A 24510-nucleotide genomic window follows, 5' to 3' on the forward strand; every position below is an offset into this window, starting at 1 on the left:
ATCGCAATTCACGCCACGCCACTGACCGGATCCATTTCTGCGTAAACGTGACCGTTTTGAAAATCTGAATTTGGGGGCGTTATTAGTTGATTTGGGGGGGGGGGGGGTTGTTTGCGGTAGTCAAAAAACTTCGAGAAAATTCTTGTAAAATCAGGATGTTTAGTGCTCTTGATACAACCAATATAAAAAAAAATTGTGCCACAGGCCTATTCAAATGGACTCAGAGAAAACAATACAGGCATCCTAGGCGTACCTCTTTTTCTAGTCCTAGTCTGCAATATCACTTTCCTGGAAACAAGAAGTATTATGGTCTCGGTATTAATACTGCATCACTATCGGAACTAAAGAATTGGTACCGGAACTAAACTTTTGATCACCATAACTTTAACTTTGAGCATTTTAAGATTTGGAATCTTTATTTACAAAATTATTTATGCTTCATCTTCAGGAGTAATGCAAAGGCACAAATGATCGTGTACACTCAATACTTCCCCGAAAAGTACCTGGAAGGAGAATGGGAAGCTGAAAGCAATCTCATCCAACAGAGAGAAAACCGCGGTGTTTTCAATTTGACACTGTGTAAGTTACGTTTATTTTTAATATTTTAAGTAATTAATCAGTCAAAAAATTGGTGTGTTTATTCTGCAAAATAATACAGGCTGTCTCAAATTAGGAGCGTGTTTTATGGATCACAATTATACTTCCTCCTCGATAAATATTTTTTTATTCGGGAGGGGTCGAAAATGCTCCCAATCGGATCTCAACCGGAGCAAAATTTACGGTCCAAAATTGATGGAATAATTCCCGACTGCACTATGTTTACTGAATATGTCCATCTTAAAGTTGTTTACATTATTTGGTCCTTATCACTCGTTGTTCCGCCTGAATGTTGATTTCACATTTTTGTCTGTGTTTAATTTTTTGATAACTCTTTCATTATTTTTCCTTGGCGTTTTTGATGATAGTCTTTAACACGCTTTGTGATACATCTTTATCTTTATATAGTGCTCTTTCTTGAATTTTTGTGAATTTTTCTCGCTGAAGATGGCTTTTAGCCAAAACTCATCCGCGAAAACATACTGTTAATTCTTCATAATATGCGAGTACTGGTGTATCATTCAATTAATTATTTATCTCAAAATAATGTTCTCAAAATGTATTCTTTTTGTCCCTTCATGTAACAGTCAACATGACAAGGAAAAAATTGGTATCTCTTAGATAATTTGTAGATTATTATTTTCAATGTTGAGCAATAGTCATTATTATTTTTTTATGCTTGTATGAATTGTATCAACAAATGTTTGGATGGAAACATGTGATGTTTGGCCTCATTTTTAGAGCAGATGTTTTTAATCAATGCTGTTATTTTTTTACAGACGAGTACAATCAAACTACAACTATCTATAGATCAAAGAACACGAAACGACTGAAGGTTAACATTCAAATGAAAGAAGTTGGTAATCTGAAGCTGCATATCAGTAATCTATTAAGAGGCAGGACATTTTTAGGTGAGACTTTAATTTTTACAGGAAACGCCGCGCATTCTTGAAATCGCAAAAATTAAATTAAATTAATAAATTAATGAAATTTGATTTCTTGTTGGGCGGCAGAAAAACAGCCCAGAAGCCTGCCCTCAGCCAACATTTTATAAAGTCCCAAATAAAAGTCGGCAGAGAGAGCTTTTACTGTGCTTCGATAGCAATTCCAAATTAATTACTCATTATTTTTTTGTTTATTTTATTTTTCATTTTCTTTCTGAAATCATTATTGATATGTTCAAATTCATTATTGAAGTTCATTTATTTCTGGGAGAAATTCCCAGTTTTGCGTAACATTTTATTTTTCATCAATATCGACGGTGAAACTGGGTACCAGATCACGTATCTCGTTTACAGTGTTTAAAAATCTCCGCTCTCATTTCATTTTTTTGAGGAGTGCAAATCGATATCATTCCTTGAAATTTTCAGTCTCCTCGTACAGAGAGGAATAATCACGGAATTTTTCAGGAATCGACGTTTATTAGTTTTTTATTTCAAAAATAAAGTCTAAAAGGAAGTCTTCAACGTCGCAAACCGAGATGCTTGGTTTGGTAGTTTCACTGTCGATATATAATCTCAAAGAATAATTTATTCTGTTATCCAGTGTATTGACGTGAGATAATTGTGAATGGTGATATAATGTGGATTTTTATTTTTTACTTCAATTTCAGAGGGAATCCTCGACAGAATGATCAACGGTTTCTGGAGGCCAGGTCTAGTTTTTGTTCGTCCGATGGTCAACGACGTAGTCTCAACAGCTTTCACGGATATTTACAATAAGCATTTTAATGATTTTGATCTGAACACGATTTTACCGGCGGAATAATTCTTATTTGATTGTAACACTACTGAAGTAGGTGACCAATTGCGCAGAGTTTGGTGCAACAGTGTTACATTTGTTGCAACTACATAGCAACGAATGCAGTTTTGTGCGACTCATTGTTTCCATGGTACACGTATTTTTGTTAATGATGCGTCTCATGATCTCTCCTGCATTACATACGGATCATCGAGCCGTAAAAGAGACACTATACACTGCCGAGCTGAGGAACAACGCCGTATGAACATTCGAGTGTTGTCAAATTTTCTTCGATAAAATGTTAATTTTTTGCGGAACGTTATGAATATTTTTCTTCGAAATTATCAGGAACTTCTGATGAATTGCGAACAAAATTATCTGACAAATTGGAAGGAAAATATCCATAAACTTACAAGGAAATTCGTGTTTTATCAAAGGAAATTTGGCAACGCCTGGAGGGTCACACGGCGTTTTTCCATAGCACTACAGTGCAATTGAATAACCATGTTTAAAATTTGCCAAATGATTCCGCACTTTGGTGCGAATAAGTCCCAACATGAATGTACATCGTAAGCTGCCATAAGATTGGGACTCATGGGGCTGCATCGGTAAATTTCTTTTATTATATTCTTGACCAGCAAATACGATATTTTTATTCCAGCGCATTGTGCAAAAAATATAGATATACATTGCAGTCGCAATGAGTCTAAGAAACATTTATTTGCAAAATCTTGTATGAAACTTATGTGGTTGTGAGATGAAAAACAGCGCATAGAGTCGTGCATTTCAACTTTTTAATGCATTTGTAACAACTTTTGCTCCAAACTCCGCATTAATTCCGACCATAGAAGTACTTGCAGCGGTACAACATTAAAAAGTTTGGATGTTATTTTAGAAAATACTATTGGAAATACCTCCGGCAGATCATCGAGAAAGATCTTCAAAGTCTACCCAGTTTACTCACAAACAACAATATTCTTCCCCAGAAAGAAGATTCGTGGACAAAAGTTTCAACCCATCAAATTTATAATAATCGCCGTCAAACAATCTCTTGATTCCAGTCCTCATATTTTAAATGATAATTGTGTATATATAGTTGCATGTGCCAAACTAATTCATTTAAAACAAATTCAGATATGTACTTCCAGTTTTGAAAAAGCACTGACCTTGGAGTGCAGTCATCGACTGTTCAAGAATTTAATCAAAATTTAAATCATTATTTGACAATGCTGCAGAGTCTTATTATAGTTTTTTTAAATGCATAGGAACGAAATTAATGCAGGTAAGTAAAAAAAAACAAATTTTATTAAAAATTCTTTGGTAAATATTTGGCTGCAAGAATGAAATATTTTAGAAAATTCATGTTTTCTCACCATTGCGCATCTAGAAGCTGCGTTATTTAAGAACTGGTTCGCTTCGCAAATTTTTATCCTAAACAAACGGACAAAACAAAGTAGAGCTTGCCTCAATCTATGTTAATGTATAAGTTTTACGAGTGTTTAATCAAAATTACCAAAACTTTCAGTTTTCCATTACAGAACTGACGCCCTTAAATATGTAAATGTTTTAGTTTTCCTTGTCTTTTATTCTCTTTTAAATTGTTTGCGTTAAAGCAATGTTTAATACTTTCGTACTGTGTACGAATAATCGAATCTAATCACTAGTTAATTTCAAAATACAACAGAATTAGAAAGTTCTTTAAAATGATGATGATCGAAAACGTTTCATTCACATTTTAGTTCTCTTTCTGGTCTGGTGCTGAGCTTAGGACTTTCAATGGCAAATAGGGTAACTACCATTTGTAAGTGAAATCCCAAACTATATTACTACGCTCTCAATAAATATTTTGTTACAGATTATGTGTCTTTTTATTTTGTACGAAATTATGCTCTATGCACAATATCAACGCCATGCTTGAAACATGAAATGGGCTGAGCACGAGGGGGAAAAACTCAATTCTGCTATTCGTAACTACACAACTACGAAAAGTGGGCATTTGGTCTTATATTGATAAGAGCTACAGGAGGTTTTTACCGTATTCGCAGGTTGTCTCTGTGCCCAAGTCTATTTTTCGTTAATTTAAAGAGGAGTTTTAATAAATTCAGGATGTTTCATTAAAAAAGGATACATATCATTGCCCCGATTTCAAGTCAGTTATGACAGTGCTGGATTTAGATGTTCGACAGTAACAAATGGCTTTGACACTGAACATAAAAACAGAACAAAATAGTCTTTATTAAAATTTTAACAACACGCATGAGGAACATAGAGTACTTTAAATGTTACATTAATATAAATCAATAAATAAATATGTAGATCAAAACAAAAAATATAGCATATTTAATGAACCACATGCTCATTTACACAATAATATGGCTATACAAGGTTTAGCACTTATTAACCAGAGAGTTACCTCAGTCTCAAGAGCCGTCACTAAATTCTTTGATCCATCTGTTCTTTTGGATATCCATCCATCCTTCTTAGAAGGAATTTTTCATCAAATGAAACACGTCATTCATACATTTGATACAATTTGCTGAATAACTTATTTTGTCGAGGGAAGAGGGCTGCAGGGGAGGTGGCACAGAAAAGCAAAGCATCAAACGGAGGTGAAGGTTCCAGTTGATAAAAACAAAATGAAAACAATACATTTTTCCAGAATTTTGTTTTGTAAGAACCTAAGGATTCTACCTCCATACCCCTATCACTCTGTGTGCCAATGGCTGTCAGCCAATGAAAATGGACTTTAGATTTTATTTCAAAATCCTGAAGCCTAGGTCCTTCATGAACCAATATATGTATTTACAAAGAAGTATTTTTCGTTGCTTTTGTACGTTGGTGGGACCTTTATCACATACAGTCTCCTATGGCTGTATCATTCAGTTTAATTCTGTCACAGGTTTCCCTTACATTTTTCAGGTAATCCGTAACCATTTGAAATTCGCGTATCAAACTACTGAACCACCTCAGTAATGCGCGCAGTAACGCAGATAATATGACTCGTGCCTGATTGGCATTCGTTTCATATAAGTAGTCTTAATTTCGATTGGTCATTTGCGAGATCGTCAATCCAAAATGTCTACCTCAATATTGCGAAGAGGATTCCAAAAACGAGGACAAATAGACTTGTCTTCAAGGAAACGGAACTGCTGGCCGGGGCGGGGTTCGGTGGGTCCTCCTTGGATGTCGTCAGAACTAGAGCTGATTTTGGCCGCATCAAAAAGCCGGAACTAGCCGTGGTCACGCTTTCGCTGAAAATGAAGAGATAAAATTCGAATTTGAGTTCTCATGGTTATTCTAAGGAGCCTTATCATGGGTACGGCTCTATTCACCTCTCGTAGTGGGTCTGGAATTTCAAATCTTTTTGAATTAACCTTCAAAAATATTATTTTGTGGCGTATTTTTTGAAATTTTTCCGTGTAATGAATCAATCATAAGTCAAAGCCTGTTAACTTAGTGATGTGGGAAGTAATTTGTATCACATGACTTCATATTTATCAAAATGAAATTAGTGAACAGAATAAAACAACTAAAGAGAAAACAAATAAAGAGAACAAACAAACAAACAAACAAACAAACAAATAAAGAGAACATACCCATTTTTAATCGCGGAGTTGACACTGGCTGTATGAACTCTCATCATGTCTGGTAAGGACTTAATTTGGTCGGAAAGTTTTATTGATTCATATTCACTTCCAAGATTTATGACCAGAACGTAAGAGTCCTCTCCGTCCATCATCCTAAAAGAAGCAAACAATCAGAATTTAATTTTTAAATTTAAAAGATATTAAAAAAAATTGAAATATAGAGGAAGGTTATTGGGAACGATAATTTGACAAATTAAGGAACAGCCTTCACCAAGAAGAAAAAAAAGCATATCTACTGGGAATTAAATTGCAACATGAAATGTGCTATTTTAATTGGTCACTTCGTCGTTATAATTTAAATTAATTCTTCGTAAATAAAGTCGAAACCGAGTGTTAAAGGCCGAAAGGTAAAGTATGCGCCTCCGTCTAGAGAATTTGGATAGGAACTGTTAGGCTGTTTTACAAATAAATGATTGATGAAAATTACCTTTCTCCCGATCACTTTCATCCGGTTCTCAGACGATAGCTATTTCGATGATATAAATCATCATCATCAGGTCTTCGACTTCGACTTCGGTAAACACGAACTCGACTCGTCTGAGAACCGGATAAAAGTGATCGGGAGAAAGGTAATTTTCATCAACATAATGCAGCCCGATAAAAATAAGTTCAACTTTAAATAAATGATTTTCAAATTTTTCATAATTTTCATATTGATTTTTCATATTTTTTTTATTTTTTTTTTTATTATTTCATTTTTTCATTTACCTTTCAATGGCTAAGACCCAGTTGGAGAGGACATAAGTCTTCCATGCCCCTCTCTGGAATGTCCTCGTCTTACGAAGAGCTGTGAGCCTTTTGTAAATGTGGTAGTGGCTGTAACTTTCCTCTTTTTGGTTCTTTAAATTCAAGTAGTAGGAATTAGGGTTGACAGGTAACCAGGTCCGGCTGTTAGAAGAAAATCCTGTGAAGGGGAAGAAATATTGATTCATATTGTACTGCATGAGAAAAAAAACGGAGAACAAGTTCTAGCCTGGTATACTTGATACCATTTTGTAAGAGTACATAAATCTCGATGGCTACAGAGTAAAATCGCGTATCTCCATCGCTATGTTTAAAAGCTCTTCTCCTGCTTTACTTTTTCGCGGAGAAACAAGTCGACTCAATTTCCTGGAAATTTCTGTGATTTTTCTTCTTTATATCAGCAGAATAATTGACTTGACTAGAAATTCGATAGTTGACTTGTTTCTCTCTGAAAAAATTACTAGGAAATTAATATTGCTTAGGAGCAGAGCTTTTAAAATACAGCAATGAAGATACGTGGTTTCGCACTTTAGCCATCAATCTGCATAGTTTCACAAACAAACAAGCAAAAGAGAGAAAAGTTGACTCATTTACCTTGCCGAGACTGAGCAAAAGTGGCAAGATTGCCACATGCAACTATCCGTGCTTTCAAGCCGCTCAAATTGCCATCGCTGTTATTGAAGGCGCACTCGACAGAGTGAGAGACACGCACATGAGAAAGATAACGTTACCGCTTTGGGCCGTGGTGATTGTTAAAAATAAAAAAGTGTGGATAGCTCGTAATGGTGATAGGACATTTCGTCAACGATTTTTTGTCCGCGCACCTGTTTTTTCTAGTAATTTACGTCCACGCGTTTTTCCGGCACGGGAGTTTTGGTCCCTGTGCCAGTTGAGACCCAAAGTTAATTGGCCCACATGTAAGTACAAATGACCATTGCTCACGACGTTTTTGGATGAAAATGTATAATGTCTTGGAAGAATGAGGGTTTGCTTGTTTTTTTTGTTTTGTCTGTTTGGTCCAACGGAGAATAATATATAGTTGAGAGTTTTGGTAAAAATAGGGGAACGTCAATTCCATGAGACAAAATTCTTTAAAACTCTCTACACCTCTTTGGTGCAACAGGACTTAATTATCTTTCAAGAAATTCCCACCTTGTTATACCTCAACCGGATGAACCTCTATATTTGCCTCAGCTAAAGGCTCTTAGATTTTTCCTGTGTACGATAAGTATCTTGATTTATTTTGCGAGGAAAGATCTGTACTCTTAAAGGATGCCTGTCATTCTTAATACGTTCAATTTCATATCTGTGCAACACCTCTATTGTGAAATAGTTGCCTCAGGCGCCGCCGCAGGGCCGCACGGCGGGCGTGCTGCCAGCGCGAGAGGCTCACTGGCGCCTACAAACCTAAGTGGATACTTCAAGCATTGTGCAATGCGTGAAGTATACACTTAGGTTTGTAGGCGCCAGTGAGCCTCTCGTGCTGGCAGCACGCCGCGCCGCTCCGCTCTGTTAGGCTTTAATATTTATACTCGCATATTCAGCGTTTTTTAACTCATGATTTTGAAATGTTTGAATGTGTTGCATTGATTATTCTCATTTAAATTGATGGGAAAAAATATGTATCAATTTATCAAAGGAGAATAATAACACAGCACAACAAATTTCGGGTTTTGCTTTGTCCTTCGAACCTAACCAAGCAAATTTTTAACAGAATATGCATTAATGATAGGATTCCTTGAAATCGTTAATACCTCGATTTTTCAAAAACTGCACTGCGCCTTGCCATCCAAGCCCCTGATATATAATTAATCGTAATTCGTGTAACGAGTTATAATTACATTACCTGCACTAACTGAATCGTCCCACTGAAATGGGGTCCTGCATCCATCACGGGAGTACTTCTCGTATTCTTTCGGTCCGACATTTATCCCCGCAGGATCAATGGTTTGATCCCATCGAATGTAACCATTTGACATGCCTGCAAGAAAACGGTTATGTTTATAATTATTATTTTTTTAAAAATATAGCGATGGCCAAAGTGCGAAATCACGTAATTACAAAGCGGTGCAGCAGAATGACCGCTGCTATTTGTTGTCCTGTAAAGGTGGCTTTTAGGAAGACATTTTCTACAAAATATTCTGCAAACGGAGAAAATGATCAAGGAAATTTTCAAGAAATTACGATGAATAGTTTCCCAAAGGAATACTAAAGTATGGAAGAAGTCTGGAACGTCGCAAAAGGAGATACGTGGCTTCGCACTTTGGCAATTGATATATCTAAAGGATCTTTACCTGAATGGTTTTAAGTAGAGGCAGCCTAACAGCTTGCGTTACCCAATTTTCTTTCATGTGTTCTATATCCTCAACATCAAACTAAATAATAACATTTCACCATGAGGTCATAGAAAGCTCTTTTGGAAGCTCTGAGTTATGGAGAATTTGCAGGAGGAAACGTTATCGCCTCCACGTGGAAGTACTTGATACTGTTTGCACAATATTTCTTACAATTTTTTTCTTTGTCTTTCATGTGGATAATTAAAGGACAGCAGATGTAAAAGTGAGATCTGCATTGTGGCTTTGTTAGCGTAAGGCGTTTTTCATTTAAACACATCGTCACCTTCCAGCCATTGTATCACAAGCGCCATGCGACGTTTAAAAATTTCCGCCGCCATTATATTTTTTTACAGAGAAAATGTTCAACGAAACTGTTCGAAAATGTCTCTGTAAAAAATAAAATGGCGGCAGAAATTTTAAAACGTCGCATGGCGCTTGTGATACTTTGTTCGGAAGGTGACGACATGTCGACGGTGCAACTAACAGACCAAGTATCTCGGTTTGCGACTTTGTAGACTTCCTGTCACACTTTTTTTCAGATGGGAACCTACTTAACATCAATTCTGGAAAACTTCAATTTGTTTCCTCTCTATGCATAGAAAACTCTGTGAAAGTTTAAAGAAATTCTATAGATTTGTTCTCCGTCAAAAAAGTAAAATGGGAGTAGCGGAGATTTACCAATACTGCGATCGAGATACGTGGTCTGGTAGTCTCATCGTCGATGTATTATCTGATAATAGATACTTATTGATAGCAAAAAAGCAAAGATAGCAATCGATCAAACTTGATTCACAAAATTCGACGGTAGGTCAAGTTAAAAAGTAATATTTTTCATTGGGTACATTGTGCCTTGTTTGCTAAGAAGATGACTCATCAAGACTTATAACGTATAATCAGATCTGAAGCTCGGTTTGACAACCAACAGTAACTTTTAGAATGACAGGACCTGATGTTTTAAGGTATTTGGGAAATTTTGACTCATCGTATTAACTACAAACTCAGTGCATCCTTACCAATTTCTTCGCCGTTATAGGTAATGGCCGTTCCTGGAAGTAGCATCACAAGCATATTAATAGCATCCACTAATTCAGGTCCGTATCGTGTCGCAATCCGAGGTTGATCATGGTTTCCCATCTGAAAAAATAATAAATCATTAAATAGAGAAAAAAGTTAAATCTTTGAATTTTACAGATCAAAGTCATAATATTGGACTTACAAAACTAAACATCATATCTACTCAGTTACGTATGCACATAAAATGTGGATGATTGACTAAGACCCGAGTTCGTTCAAACTTCAAACTACAGAAATGGTTTCAGTTTCAGTTCAAGTTATATTTGACGATGTTATCATCTTCTTATTTGCGTAAAATTTACTATGAATGCGATAAGCGATTGAATCAGAAAGATGTCATTAATGAGGAATTTAAAATTAAACGTCGTCGATTTCGAGTCAATACATCCTTCATCAACAGCCACCGCTGATCATCTTCATTTTCCGCGGAGAAAATCTCAATCTGACAGTCTAGACTCAGGAGAACGTATTGAAGTAGACCGTCCGCAGCATTAAACTCCTTCAAAATCCTTGACAGCAACATGTGCGACACCGCGGAAACTGGTAGTGCAACACGAACGTGAGTCAGCTTCTGGTATTTATTCATATACAAATTCATAACTTCGATGAGGTACATATGTGTTTTGCGCAATCAACATGTAAAATCATGAATGATCAATTTATTTTTTAATATTCTTCGTTCAATTGTTAGGACACTCAATGTTTTTGAGTGCAAACAATGTATTTATAGGTAAATCTGAGTTTTCCACTTTTGCGGCCGTAAAAAAATGGATCGCGTTTAGGAAAAAGGAAACAGCGCGTATACGGTGTTGTGACATTGTTGCTTCTGCATAAATATCTAAAAAATCTCCCAGAGTAGCAAACAATTTTCGCTTCAGACCAAAAAGTTTTGAATTTTAAAGAAATAACACGGTACAGACATTAAATATTTTCGAGAGAAAATGAGAAGTTGCACGATTTTGGAAACACTGTAATCGTGCTGGTCTCTTTTTGCTGAATTCGATCCAGTTTGTATTCGTGATGAATGCTTTCATGGAAGAGCTATAAACAGGGATCATGAGTACGCACCACCCAGTTGGCCCAGTGATCATCAGGCATATTGTCCATCCAGTTGTGAATGGCGGCATTGAAATCGTTGGCACTCGAATCTTTATGACATTCGTTGATCATCAAGAAGTTGAACGGCATGTGGCTTCCGGGATTTTTAGCGTCTCCGTAGTATTTCATTGTATAGTTCAAAGATGTGTAGGCCTCGCTCAAAATAACCCTAGAATCATTGTAATCAATACGTTACATTCAAATGATGACTAATCACTAATCAATACGTTACATTCAAATGATGATTAATCACCATGCATCATACAATAAGAGGCTCTATGATTGCCCGAATTTTAGTTTTTAGTTACAATTAAAAGATGTGTCACAAACCCATACGGGCGAATTAAAAAGCATAAAATTACAACTTATGTTTAATCGCAAGACTTAGTTTATTTTACATTGGCACAATAATTTATCCTGAGTTAATAAGAAATCAAGCAACTGCTACGTTCAACGAATGCTTATCCGAGAAAAAATCGCCTTCAATTTGAGGTTCCGCAACAAGTAATACCTATACCCAGCTCGAGTTCCGGCATAGTTCGCTACTTACTTTGGAGGTGTGTTATGTTCCTTGGCGAAATCGTCTAGAACTTTTCTGAACTGGCCGATCATTTCGTAAGTCTTCGGTCGATCCATGGAGTAAATGTGAATGAGAGAGTCGTACATTTTGGAGTTTTTAATATTCTCGTCGACGTACGGCTCATTACGGAACAAAGAATCCTCAAATAAGTAAGGCACTGCATCCATACGAAAACCATCCACGCCATGACTGAGCCAAAATCTGAGAACTTCCTTTAGAAAAATGGGAGAAAAACTGTATTGTAATAATTTGAAATATAATGAGGAATAAATGAAATGTATTACAAACTTATTTTTGAGTTTTGCCAACCCTCTGATTCGCAAAAATGCTTATGTGTCCTGTTTTTTTTTGTTGTTATTGACCACATTCGCACGAAAATTTGAAACGTAAATTTTTCGCTCGGAAAAATCCAATTGAGACTTTCTTATTACAAACATACGTAATCATGTACAACTCAAATTGTTTTATAAATATTGAACAGGACTTACTTTTTATCATTTAATTCATTTGATCTTGTTATATTTAAAGAGGAATTAAATCTCTGATTTAAAAAAGATAATCAGCAGAGATGATAATATAGATTTTTAGGTCACCTCGTCACTGCGAGATACAGAGTAGACTATTTACCTTCATTTCCTCCACGAGCTCCTTACTATTGTAGTTCAAATCAGGTTGCTGAACTGCAAATTGATGCAGGTAGTATTGTCCTCTCTCTTCGTTCCATTCCCATGCAGAGCCACTGTTGAAAATACTCAACTATTGGACGCGAAAAAAGAAAATATTAAAAATACTTCTTCGATAGTTGTTGGGAGGCTCTAAAAATATTTTATTCATAAGCAGGGAATGAAGTCTCAAGGCTCCCCTCATGTTGTTTGGAATGCATATATTTTTATTTGAAGTCCCTTTTTTATTTTTTTAAGGTTCTCATTATACTGGATTTATTAATTAGTCTAATTAATATTATTAGCATTTCATTCAGTGAGCACAAGAGACAAATTTTTCCGGTGTATTTACGCACAGTGGATCGAGTCAATTAAAAAGGTTGGACATGGCATTTTTGACTAAAACTGCAAATTTCGATGTTTACTTCGTCACATTTTAAATTTTAAGGAGTGCCTCTGGAAGAAAATTTCACGATGAAACCAATTAAACCACATTTAGAACCTCAAAGTTTCGTGTACACAGTTTTGAGCTTTTAAAGTTTCCAAATTTTGTCCGACCTCTCCCACTGACTCGATCCCGGCTATCGGAGAGATCAAATAAAATCTACATAGGGAAACTACAATTCTCACATGCGCCAAAAGACTTAATTTTTGACCATATTCGAATGATGAAACACTCTTTTCCAAAATATCTTCTGTAGGATTTGCATGCTGTGATTTGTTCAAGACTGGCAGCCCACAGACTTTCAGGACGTGACTGATGACTAACCGCAAGCCGATAAAACATGAAAAAAAAAAAATGCTTGACATTCCTTTTTTTAAAATTTTCGTTAAGATCATGACCATGTTCCCTGACATCTTTATACTTTCGACTCTGTGAGTGTCACTAATTTTGTTGTTTTGTATTTACATCCAACGCTCCGGCCCATTGTGTGTGACAGACCAACATATGATTAAAAATGTATAATATGTACTTGACATACCCAGTTGTTTGGAGGGCTCTTCTTGCCATTAGCGTCAATCACTGGATCCCTCCATACGTAGTAGTTAGTGTACGGGTCAATTTTCTTTACAGACTTGAGGAACCAAGGGTGTTCATTGCTTGAATGATTGGGCACAAAATCCAAAATCAGCTTGACTCCTATTAAAATGTAAAGAAAAGTTTCACATTTCAGGATGCTTTTACGATCAACCCTCATCGTCAGTTTGACCTGATATTATGTACCTATATCATACTATTTTCGTCAAAAAGAATATTACTTTTGGTGCACTTTCAGAAATTTCACATTCAATCTATTTAAGTTTCGTCTCTACGATTAGTCTGTTATATCTGTCACATTTGAGGGACTTGGAGGACAAGGCGCGTAAGTGCAGTTTGTGGTATTTTGAAAAATACGTGTTTGAAGTTTCGAATTTACACGGATCCTCAGGGCGGAAAGAAAGTTCAAACTGATTTTATGATGCCTAAAAATTGGAATTTAAAAGCGAATTTCTCACGAAATATGAATTAAGACTAGTTTTATTCGGTATCATTAATATCTCAATTTTTCAAAAACTGCACCTATGCGCCTTGTCCTCCAAGCACCTCATATTATGCTCAGTGAAAGGAAAGTTCGGTCAATCCATCATGTGAATCAAAATACAGTGTCCTATTTGGGATGCATTCGGTTCATGTAACCGTATTCGCAAGTTCATCCAATGGAGCTCTTTTTGCAGTTCGTTTCATTGATCGATCTACTTTGGTTTGGTATGAAAGTTCGACTGAATGAAAAAAGTAGTTTCAAGAACCGAGGAAGACGATTACATGAACCGAATAGTGCAGTTAATGTAGAGCACCGTACTCCAGTTCAAAGAAGCTAAATTTTCTTTCTCAGTGTTTTGAAAATAGAGCAGCTAAGGGTCCTGTTTGAGGAATTATTTTCCAAGTAGCAGTCAACAAAATTGTCATTGCACTTTTGTAAGTGATGCACCTTTTTTTGCAGTTACATAGCCTAATATCGTGATCAACTTGCGACATTATTATTGGATTACATTATGCAAGTAGGAACTACAATCTCTGGCTTATCCGTAGGGACTTCTACGCCCATAGGAAAACTAATGGTGCATACGTTGTTTCTAAACTGAGCCAGAAATTTAGTTCCTAATTGCAAAATTTAGTCCATTCCAAACTCTTCGATCGTTTTAAAGAGCGATACCCGGCAAGTTTTGATCACTAATGGAATGAATCGTGGTGATAAGGACACTTACCACGGGCATGCAATTTTTCTCTGAGGTGAACCAAGTCATCCAGGTTGCCAAAAATTTCGTTTATCTCGGTATAGTTTGAGATGTCGTACCCAAAATCGGCCATTGGAGAGGAATAAATCGGAGACAACCATACTGCTCCCACGCCAATGTCTACAAAGTGATCGGCCTTGGATGCGATCCCTGAAACACGAAATTATTACTTATTCAGACTATTTAAGCACCTTCAGAAGTGAATAAACACTCCCTTGTTTTTTATGTGCATCATTGGAAATTTTTTATGCGTCTTTCCATTAATGAGGCAAAATATTCAAACCACAGCCATGCCCCCCCCCACCCCCCCCCAAAAAAAAAATAAAATAAAAACGTAGATTTTTTGCGGAGATCTCTTCTTTCAGAAAATTTCTATCCTTAATAAGGATCACGCAAAAATATCGAAAATTGGATGTGCTCCTTAAAACAAATACCACCTTTTTGAACATTCCATGCAAACTCCCAACAAGACCAAAATTAAATTTACGCATAGATTCAGTTCGAATAAAAAGGTAGTTTTTTCCTGTCTTGGCAAATTAAAGTTTTTGGACCTCAGGGCCGGATTTAGGGGGTGGCGGTGGCCACATGGGCCGCGGCCCATGGCGGCAAATTTCGCAATTTTTTTGAATGTGGCTATAAAGAAAAATCGGATTCAGAAAAAAAATTACAAACGAGAAAAGGTGACAAAATCTCTCATTCTCTGAGAGTATATATGTCTAAGTTTGCCGCCTTTATGTGATACAATAGACAGCACCTTTAATTAGTTAAGACTAAGAGAGAAACCGAACACGGAATTTGGCCTAGAACGGCGCGACGCAGAGAGCAATGATGACGAGAACTTGAGATGAAAAGGAGAAACCCTCGGAACGGCGCGGCGGTCGACATGTAACACATATTAGCGCCTACAAGACTGCATCAATACTTCACGCTTTCCGTCAAAGACAGTACGCCGTGCGGTCACTGCGGTCAGCAGCGGGCAGCGTGAAACGCATAGCGCCTACAAGACTGCATGAATACTTCACGCATTGCGTCAAACACAGAGCGTGCAGCGGCGGTCGGCATGAACATGAAACGCATAGCGCATACAAGACTGTAGGGATACTTCACGCATTGCTTCAAACACAGTGCGGTCAGCGCGGCGCGGCGGAGGAAGTTAAAATTATTAAACCACATTTATGTTTGTTCTTTCATTATATTTTCGTTCATTTCATGTAAATAGAAGGCCTTGTCCACACAGAGACACAACTCCGCCAACTAATTGCCTTACTGAACTTAACTTCCGCGCCAAGCTCCTTGAACTTTTGCTAGTATAGTGTTGACAGGGCTTTCGCAAAAAATGTGTCCAACACAAGTGAACGCTTCTTATGCACCCCTCCCCCTCCAGCCCGTTCACTTGATGATTTTTATCGATGTTTCAAAACGAATGAGTTGGGGGCGGCAAAATACAGGCGGCCCATGGGCGGTAAGTAAGTAAATCCGGCCCTGTTGGACCTATCAGACCTAACTATCAACTAAGTCTCATGGAACTAGTGGCATTATACCTCAAGGTGTGAGTTGCATTAAGACACCGCACAATGTGGAAACTTCTAATGGAGTAAATGCATACAAGATGATTGAAGTATTGTGATCAGTTTATTTGTATTATATTTATTGATATTGTATTTTTTTATAGAAAATCTTGTGAACTATAGCCTTTCTTGGCACAACCACATAAAAAATTTTAATTTTAGTTTTCATACTGCTTCTTCTTTCGAGTAGGGGCTCTATCGCCCCTCATCCAATCTGTAGTTTCTCAATAAATGTTGTCATTTGCAAGAATAAAACAAAAAACAAAACAAAAAATGGAACCATTATCGTACAATTAAGTATCTAAACGTTGTGTATATTAGTATTCTTCACGGATTATTTGAACCAACAAATATTACAGGTGTTCTGTTCACGTTTAAGTATGCAATTTGTATTTTTACGCAGGCACAGACGTGTGTTATCACCACTTCTACCAACAGTTTCGCTTGAGTTATAGCTCAGTTGCCGTATCAAACTTAGTTGCATCTAGTTATGCTCGCTCCTTCACGGTGGCATTGCATTGTTCAATGTATAGGAGGAAACGGACTGTTACGCGAAGACAAAACGAAATTGTAGGAGTTGTGAGATGGCAGTGTTAATAATAGCTTTGCCAAACTGTGCAATGTTATTCAAGAATGTACGAATGGACTCAATAACTGTGCTTGAGCGGAAAAAAACAAAAAACATGCAAGCCTTGGTGGATCAACGAATCTCACCTTTTAGTTATGAAATCAACGGAAATAAATAGGTAATATTAATTATTCACGAGACGCAAGATTTAAATGATTTTCACAATTTTTTTACTATATGTCTCTAAACTAATTTATCGACATTTTCGGCATCATTTGTTTATTTCTAAGCGTTTCTTTCTCATCTAGATTGGCATGAAAATGTCTAGTCGTGGAAGAATTGCATAATTGTTTTGTATACAAAAATTGGCAGAAAATATGTTACAAGAGAAGATTGTCGTATTTTTACTCCCATTATTATCATGTATTTTACACTAAAATTTATTAAAGAAGTTTAATTTTTTTAATGAAAATGATTCATCTCAATCATCATCATCCCTGCTCAAGTGTTTCAATTATTTGTTGCCATCAGCTGACATTGAATTTTTAACCCGCATAACAAGATATAATTCCCCCACTTAGGGATAAACAGTGTGTGGTACTTCATGTCATATTTTGTTTCCCCGACAAAATGTGTTGGTTCCTTCATGGTAGCAATTATCAAATGCAATTGTGCGCTTTTTTCGGATTTAGTTGGATAATACCGATGGGTCACTCACTCTCAACACTTCATTCACGACCGAATTTGCCGATCTGACAAGCTTTGTTCATGAACTTGACACAATGCGCATGAAAATGACCGTGAAATTTCGCTCTCCCCGTGTACGCGAAACTTCGAAAAGAAACAAAATGGTGATTACCTTCTTTTCGGATGTTAATGAGCCCTGTCGAGATTTCAGTGCTCCGCGGTTGGTAAACGCCGTCTTCAAAATATCCTCGGTAGTCACTAGACATTTTTTAAGCGGTCTATTTTTCATGATGAGCTTTTTCAGTCATTTTTATTTTTGCATATTTAAAAACATAGATTGCATTCTGGTGACATAAATCTCTCCCGATTTTTATGAGTCTCAATTTTTCATCCTTTGTTAACAACAGATGAAAAACGTGTTCGAGGTTTCGTATTTTTTTTTCACTTTTCTACGCGTGACTCTTCTGCCACGATTCATGAACCCTCTAGTTGCGCATTGATAACGGCTGCATGGATCTCAAATTACAACAGAGAGATCGCGCGGGCAAACGGAACACGCACGTATTGGGAGGGATATTTATGGACGCCATCTTGGCTTACTCCGTAAAGCGTGTTCCAATGAAGATTACAACTTCGCAACTTTGAACTCTCCTTCTATGAGTTACTAATACGGGGGGGGGGGGGGGTGTATACGAAAACACTCCGTGAACAAAGGTGCAAACCCAATATAGCAAGAATTGAAAATTACTAAATGAGTTAATTAATAACATAATTGAATACAAGCCCACTGGGGATGAAAATGCCAACAGGTGGTCGTACATGAGTAATTGCGCATTGAATTTTTTATTATTCATAATAATTTTGGTAGCTTCCTAGTTCGCAGACTGGGATTTGGTAAATCTACTTCATACGATAAAAAGAGGAAAAAAACACAAATACTGCGTCAGAAACTGTACAAAAAGTTCCATCCGTGTCCCTGAAATCACTATATCAACTCTTTATAGCAGAGATTCTTATAAACATGATCAAATAGACGTAAAATATCCTGGAGAAAACATGCTTCTTATCTATGAAGCGTCAAATCTACCTGTTCCTAAATTGAAGAAATCTGGTGGACGTGAAGTCAAGTCAAAATATTTTTGAGAGTTTTGCTTGGCCTATGTTCATATTCGTAATAATTTTAACTAGAAATTACTCATGCATAGCTGCACTCATCTTACTCGGGAATATTATCCACATTTCAAATTGACCTTGATCTTGAGACGGAGAAGCAAGTGCTAATTTTTGCGTCTATTCTTTAGTCTGTCCACGTATTTTCATCCAGTCGCATTAAATAATATCCTGGTTTCTCTATGATTCTCAATTGACTCACGCACAGAACCATTACCGATTCGATTCGCTGGCATTGGCTTCCATTTCCGATTAGTCAAATTTATTCTATGAGGTTGCTCTTCCTCTCACATTTTATGCTAATTTTTCAGTCAATTTTCTGTATAATGGATCAATCGCGCTGGTCACAGAATTGTATTTTGATGATTGGTTTTTAAAGAGCAGCTAAAAATAATAAGATCCGTCCAAACAGCAACTCTCTATGTTCAATACTAACTGAGATATCGCGCTTTGAAAAATTCGGTTTATGACGTCATCCACGGCAGTAGCGACACCCTTGGTTTCTTCCACCTTGCTTTAATTTGATTTTCAATTTGAGTAACCAGTGCAAATGTGTGTATCACCGATTAATGAATTCAGGGTGAGAGATCATTATATGCATAACCGCTGTGGATGACGTCATAAACCGAATTTTTCAAAGCTCGATACCGGTTAATATTGAAAGTAGAAACCTGCTGTTTGGACGGATCTTATTATTTTTAGCTTATCTGCAAATCACAATATTATGAACAGCGCAACTGAGCTATGCATTGTGTTTTGTGTTGATAACAAGTTGTTCCATAAGTCAAGGAAATGTATATATACACAGTGAGAGTTGAAGTGGAATTAGGTGCGCCTGATTACAATGAAATTATACTCCAAAATGTAGAATACACAAAGGTAACTTTACATGAATATCTACACGTACCAAGAATACCTATCTCGCTGCTTATTTTAAACTTTCTGGAACCCTTACGAAAGTTTTTTTGTGTAAAAAATAGATTAAAAAATAAGTTTTTCCCTCTCTCTCCGTTAAGTTTCAATGTCAACAATCATGCTCTTGATTAAAAACTTGATCGTTAAAATAAGGGCACCTATAACTTAAAATGAGGATAAAATTGACTAAAAACTTAATTTCACGGTATCATTGGTATAAAGGCGACAAATACTTCTCATTTTTCTATAATAGCGACACTAATTCCATTCCATCATGTCCACCGCGTGCGGTTGCGGCATACAATCGCATCAGATTTGCGGCTCTTCAACAAAACAATAGGACTATCTACATCTCGTACCAACTTCAGGTTTCTGAAGATAACTGCCATGTATTATACAGATTTTTTCATGTTCTTCACCGCTCTTGAATGCAATAAGTCTATAACCACTCTATTATAAAATGATAGGCACTTGACGATCGAGCTAGAGGTCTGAGTCGCAAAATCACCGATAATCTTTGTGTTGTAAGGCGGACCCTTGAACTTAATCCGAAATTGGATATGCGAAATCGTTGTTTGCCGCAGGATTCAGGGGGATTCTTAACACTCTTAATAAGTAATAGAATAATAACGCTGTGGCTTAAAAGGATGAAACTTCTTCTGAACGAGTTGATTGCGCAGGTCATAAAATTATGGAATTGACGGCTTTATGGAATTATTTAGTCACTTGAGAAAATGGCCAGAAGGGGTGCATTTGCAATAATAGTTGAAAGTACTCTTGTTCCTTTCTTTCCATTTCTCTTTTCTTCTTCTTTTGTTTTCATATTTTATCACGCACCTGACTTATCAAAAACACATTGAGCTTAGTTTCTGAGCGCTACATGATTCTACACAAAATTATTTCTTCGGTATTCACTAAGAAGGGGTAAACATTATGATACGCACAAGTATGAAAGTATAATAAGTGTATAAGGTATTGACTATTAAATGTTGCTGAAGTAAGTTTCGAACCTCGTGAAATAAAGTATAAACTGCAGAAATTAACAAAAGTTCCCTTATTTTAACTATGATTACAGTACTGATTTGTTTTTCCTTTTTGCTCTCCGACGATGGACATAATGAAATATACTCATCCTTGTACTATTTATGAATCAAATTGCAACCACAGAGAAAAAAATTGCGGTGTTTGCATCTTGGGCATCCCGGGCATCTCGGGTGTTTTTTGATGACGCAGGTCGGTACGGATAGTTTTTATCATCCATTTTCTTGGAAATGGTGCAGTTTATGAAAAAAAGTCATTATATATAAAGAATTAGAAATTATATCATGAGTTGGTTATAAAGCAAAAAAATCGGACGTTATGGTCCATTTTTCATACTTCAAATTCCGGATTTTGCCAGAGTACGTGTACCGACCTACGTCACGTCAAATAATCCTCAAGATGCAAACACCTTCTTTTCTCTCTCTATGAATTGTAACTAGGCAATGATTCAAGAGAACGGATACCTGTGTGATAGTGTAAGAAAACTATTCTATATCGATCAGCAAAGTATTGATTATTTTTGCATAGGTCAATAAAGAATGATTGCTCCAGGGCGGTCATAATATTAAATTCCGTTTGTACCAGAGCCAAAGTAAAGTCAGAAGCTTGTTTAGCGGTCAAGGATTTTTTTACAGCGCCTCGACATAGTCGAAAATAATGTATGTTTTCTCATTTGTCTGAGTGAAATCGCGTTATTTTTTAAGCCACGTTTGGCAGCGCTGCTGAGCGTTCGGAAACGGAAAGAAGCAATTAAAGTATGCATTTTGCAAACGTCTTAAACCGAAGTTGGCTCAGAATAGTAAATAGCCCGGCCATGACCGCTATGCTGAGCAAAAACAGCGCAGCTACTGTAAGTTTAGATTGGAATTATGCGGTTTCTGCTTAACGGAGGAGATGATCAACACTGGTTAGGGAGCTGGTGACAGAGTTCACAGAGGAGCCGATTCTGATTCTGCTAGCCTAGAATCCAGCAATCAGTCATGCGATGAATTCAATCACTGATTTCCTTATGAGTTTTTATCCAGCATTGGGATTCTTGAATGGTATCCTCTAATAAGTGCGATGCAAATCAACGGATGATAATGAAAGCATTGAAACTAATGGTGCAGCGGTGACTTAGCTATGCTGCCGTGCTAAGGAAAAACGCCGTATACACCATCAGGCGTTGCCAAATTTCCTTTGATAAAACACGAATTTCCTGGTAAACATATAAATATTTTCCTCCCAATTTTTCAGGTAATTTTGTTCGCAATTTCACCTGAAGACTCTGAAAATTTAGAGGAAAAATATTCATAACTTTTCTCAGGAATAAACATGTCATCGAAGGAAATTTGACAACTCTCGAATGTTCATACGGTGTTCTTCCTTAGCACGGCGGTAGGGCTACTTAGTGCGCACTTATAACGCATATGAATTGTTTCTTTATGCGGCAATTTTGAAGGAAATAAAATCCTTCAGTTTAATTTTTTTTTTTAAAGAAACATGAAAAAAACTAAAAATGCGGTCCGAGCCGTATGTAACAAGGTGGTAAAAGATCCGCAAAGAGGGATGTTTTTTTAATATCCTCGCTGCCCAATTATCAAAAATGCATCAAAATTGAGATTGATTATGCGTCAAAACATATAAAAACATAGCTCTCTTACTTCAAAAATGATAGGCTTGAACAAGACCAAGGATGAACTTTCTCAGGGGACGGAAGGGAGGGGGAGGGGGCGATTACCTTTTTCCAGCCAAATAACCCGCAAAAGGAGCCCTTTTTTGCAACATTTGAAGGCCCTTTTCGGACATTTTTAAAAAAATTTCTGCGCTTCTCATACCTTTTTTCCCTATTCATCAGGATGATGCCCTAATCCCCCTTTCGGAGGGGGGGGGGGTGCGCTCGCCCCTAGGCAAATTTTGAGGTCTTCTCTTTCTGGAGAGGGCACGGATATTGAAGACTCCAGTAGAGGACATCAACGCATGTGCGTATTGTAAGTGAACACTCTGAATGATTTTCTCCTGCAAACGGCATAAAGGGCTTTATTTCCGTAAAAACTTAAAATTGCCTACCGATTTAAATGCTTAGGGGAACGTCCGACGCCTCAAAAATTAATGTCGTGTAAAGCCGGAATTCTTCCGGTGTGTAGTTTGCATTTTCTTTAATGTGATTCTATGAGAAAAAATTACGTTTATTTTCAAGCTATTATATGCTTGGAACTAAAAGTTACACTCTTCGTATTGTGCGAAGATGAACTAAATGGTCCACAATTACGGTTATTAATTGGTTCTCTGTCACACCACAAATAAATGTAAAGAAAAAAGAAAAGAAAAAACTTATTTCTAATATTATATCTGTTGAGGACAAATAGTCAAATCAGGTATTCTATCAAATGCCTAGTCATCAGATAGTCAAATTTTGACTTTACAAAATTTTGTAAATTCATAGCGCAGAGATCTGGAGTTTTCAATATTTTGGAGAAAATAACTCATCAAATCTCCGAATTCCTCTTGTTCCTTCCTCTTTAAATGCCTCACATATATTTAAGTGTTAAAATTTTGAAGACTTCTGTATTTTATTTAAATGCTGAAATTGTCAAAGTAATGGGCTAAAATCGTTTAAAATACTATTGTATGATGCATATTCTTGAAGAGAATTCTTCCTCACGGGAGCAATGCGTCATTTTGTCAAACAGAAGGAAAATAATCAGAATTCTAATCTAAGTATGTGCGTGTGACTATTTGCCTAGGCATTTGATAGAAAGCTTGATTTTGCTAGTTGCCTGCGACGTACCTTCATGGCAAGGTAAGACTTTTTCCCGAGAGGAAAAAGTGTTTGATTAAATAATTTACCCCAATTCTGAACTTACCTTGTAAATCTCCTTTTCCATCCCCGTTCGCGTCTTTGAAAGACATGGGGTAGATTTGATAGAAAACACTTGTCTGCCACCATTCAAGTTTCTCGTCAGACTTCCGTTCCGATCCTGTACCCAATTTCGATTGTTTTGGGTGAGTTGCCATTGATTGCTCAAATAAGGCCGTATCATCACAGTCCTCCGTCTTAGAATTATCTGCTCCTGCTACTGCGCATGTTACCGTCGCGAAATAGGTTGTAACAATAGCAACAGCGAAAAGATTCACAAATAAAACGGTCATTTTGAGACTTAAAGACTATGTCAAAAATACATGAGCCCTGTTAGGGTGAAATTGTCAGGCAAGTCTTAAACTATGAAAAAAATATGAGAGGGTGAATTAGTAGTGAATAGAACTGAGAAAATTTTCCGCGAACTTTTCTTCGCGGTGAGATACTGGTCGCGAATACTGACCAACACTTCCCACTTGTATTATTTATACTGAGCATTCGCCACTCTAGATGTTCGCATTTTTTGCGCGACCTCCAGATAGTCCCTCCTTCTTCTCTCTCGATGATGCGCTATTCGCAGTGTTCTATCTCTCTCCTCCTCCTTATTATACTTCTCCTCTCTCTGTTTTCAAGTGCTTGAACCTTAATCCAAAATTTGCACTCTTCGCTCAAGTTCAGATTATCTTTAACGTTATTACTTTGCATTCGAACTGCCTTATGTTTTTTGGATACATAACACGTAATGACTCGGGTATGACGTCTTTTTTTTTTTTTTTTTTTTTTTTTTTTTTTTTTTTTTTTTAAAAAAAGTTTTACGTTAGATTTTCCGCTGCACGTAACTTAAATTGTTCGAAAAAGCACTTGGTGGTATGTTCGAGGATATTTCAGCAGATTTCTCGTGTCAGTGAAAAATGTATTTACTATGTGATCATCGAGAAAAAATACTTTACTTCAAAATAATAAATAC

The 24510-nt window shown here is 36.7% G+C and overlaps 2 protein-coding genes across 2 annotated transcripts in view; one reads left to right on the forward strand and one right to left on the reverse strand.

Moving 5' to 3' along the window:
• The window catches only part of LOC109029657 (uncharacterized), a 28747-nt gene extending 24554 nt beyond the window's left edge, over positions 1-4193 (forward strand). Inside the window, exons 4-6 of the mRNA XM_019040214.2 lie at positions 449-579; positions 1377-1508; positions 2210-4193. Of these exons, the coding sequence (XP_018895759.1) occupies positions 449-579; positions 1377-1508; positions 2210-2364 (418 nt within the window). The 3' untranslated portion in view covers positions 2365-4193. The remainder of the gene's footprint in view (positions 1-448; positions 580-1376; positions 1509-2209) is intronic.
• On the reverse strand, positions 3625-24034 carry LOC109029656 (maltase 2). Its single transcript, XM_019040212.2, has 12 exons — positions 23551-24034; positions 14726-14905; positions 13462-13619; positions 12444-12572; positions 11787-12028; positions 11207-11405; positions 10078-10198; positions 8575-8709; positions 6693-6888; positions 5934-6077; positions 5421-5588; positions 3625-4541 (listed from the first exon to the last, which is right to left on the reverse strand). Exons 1-12 carry the CDS (start codon positions 23834-23836, stop codon positions 4469-4471), a joined length of 2031 nt encoding a protein of 676 aa, XP_018895757.1. The 5' UTR covers positions 23837-24034; the 3' UTR covers positions 3625-4468.
• Positions 24035-24510: the final 476 nt, after the last annotated feature.

This window comes from Bemisia tabaci, chromosome 7, assembly GCF_918797505.1.
Source record: "Bemisia tabaci chromosome 7, PGI_BMITA_v3".
Classification (NCBI taxonomy): Eukaryota; Metazoa; Arthropoda; class Insecta; order Hemiptera; family Aleyrodidae; genus Bemisia; species Bemisia tabaci.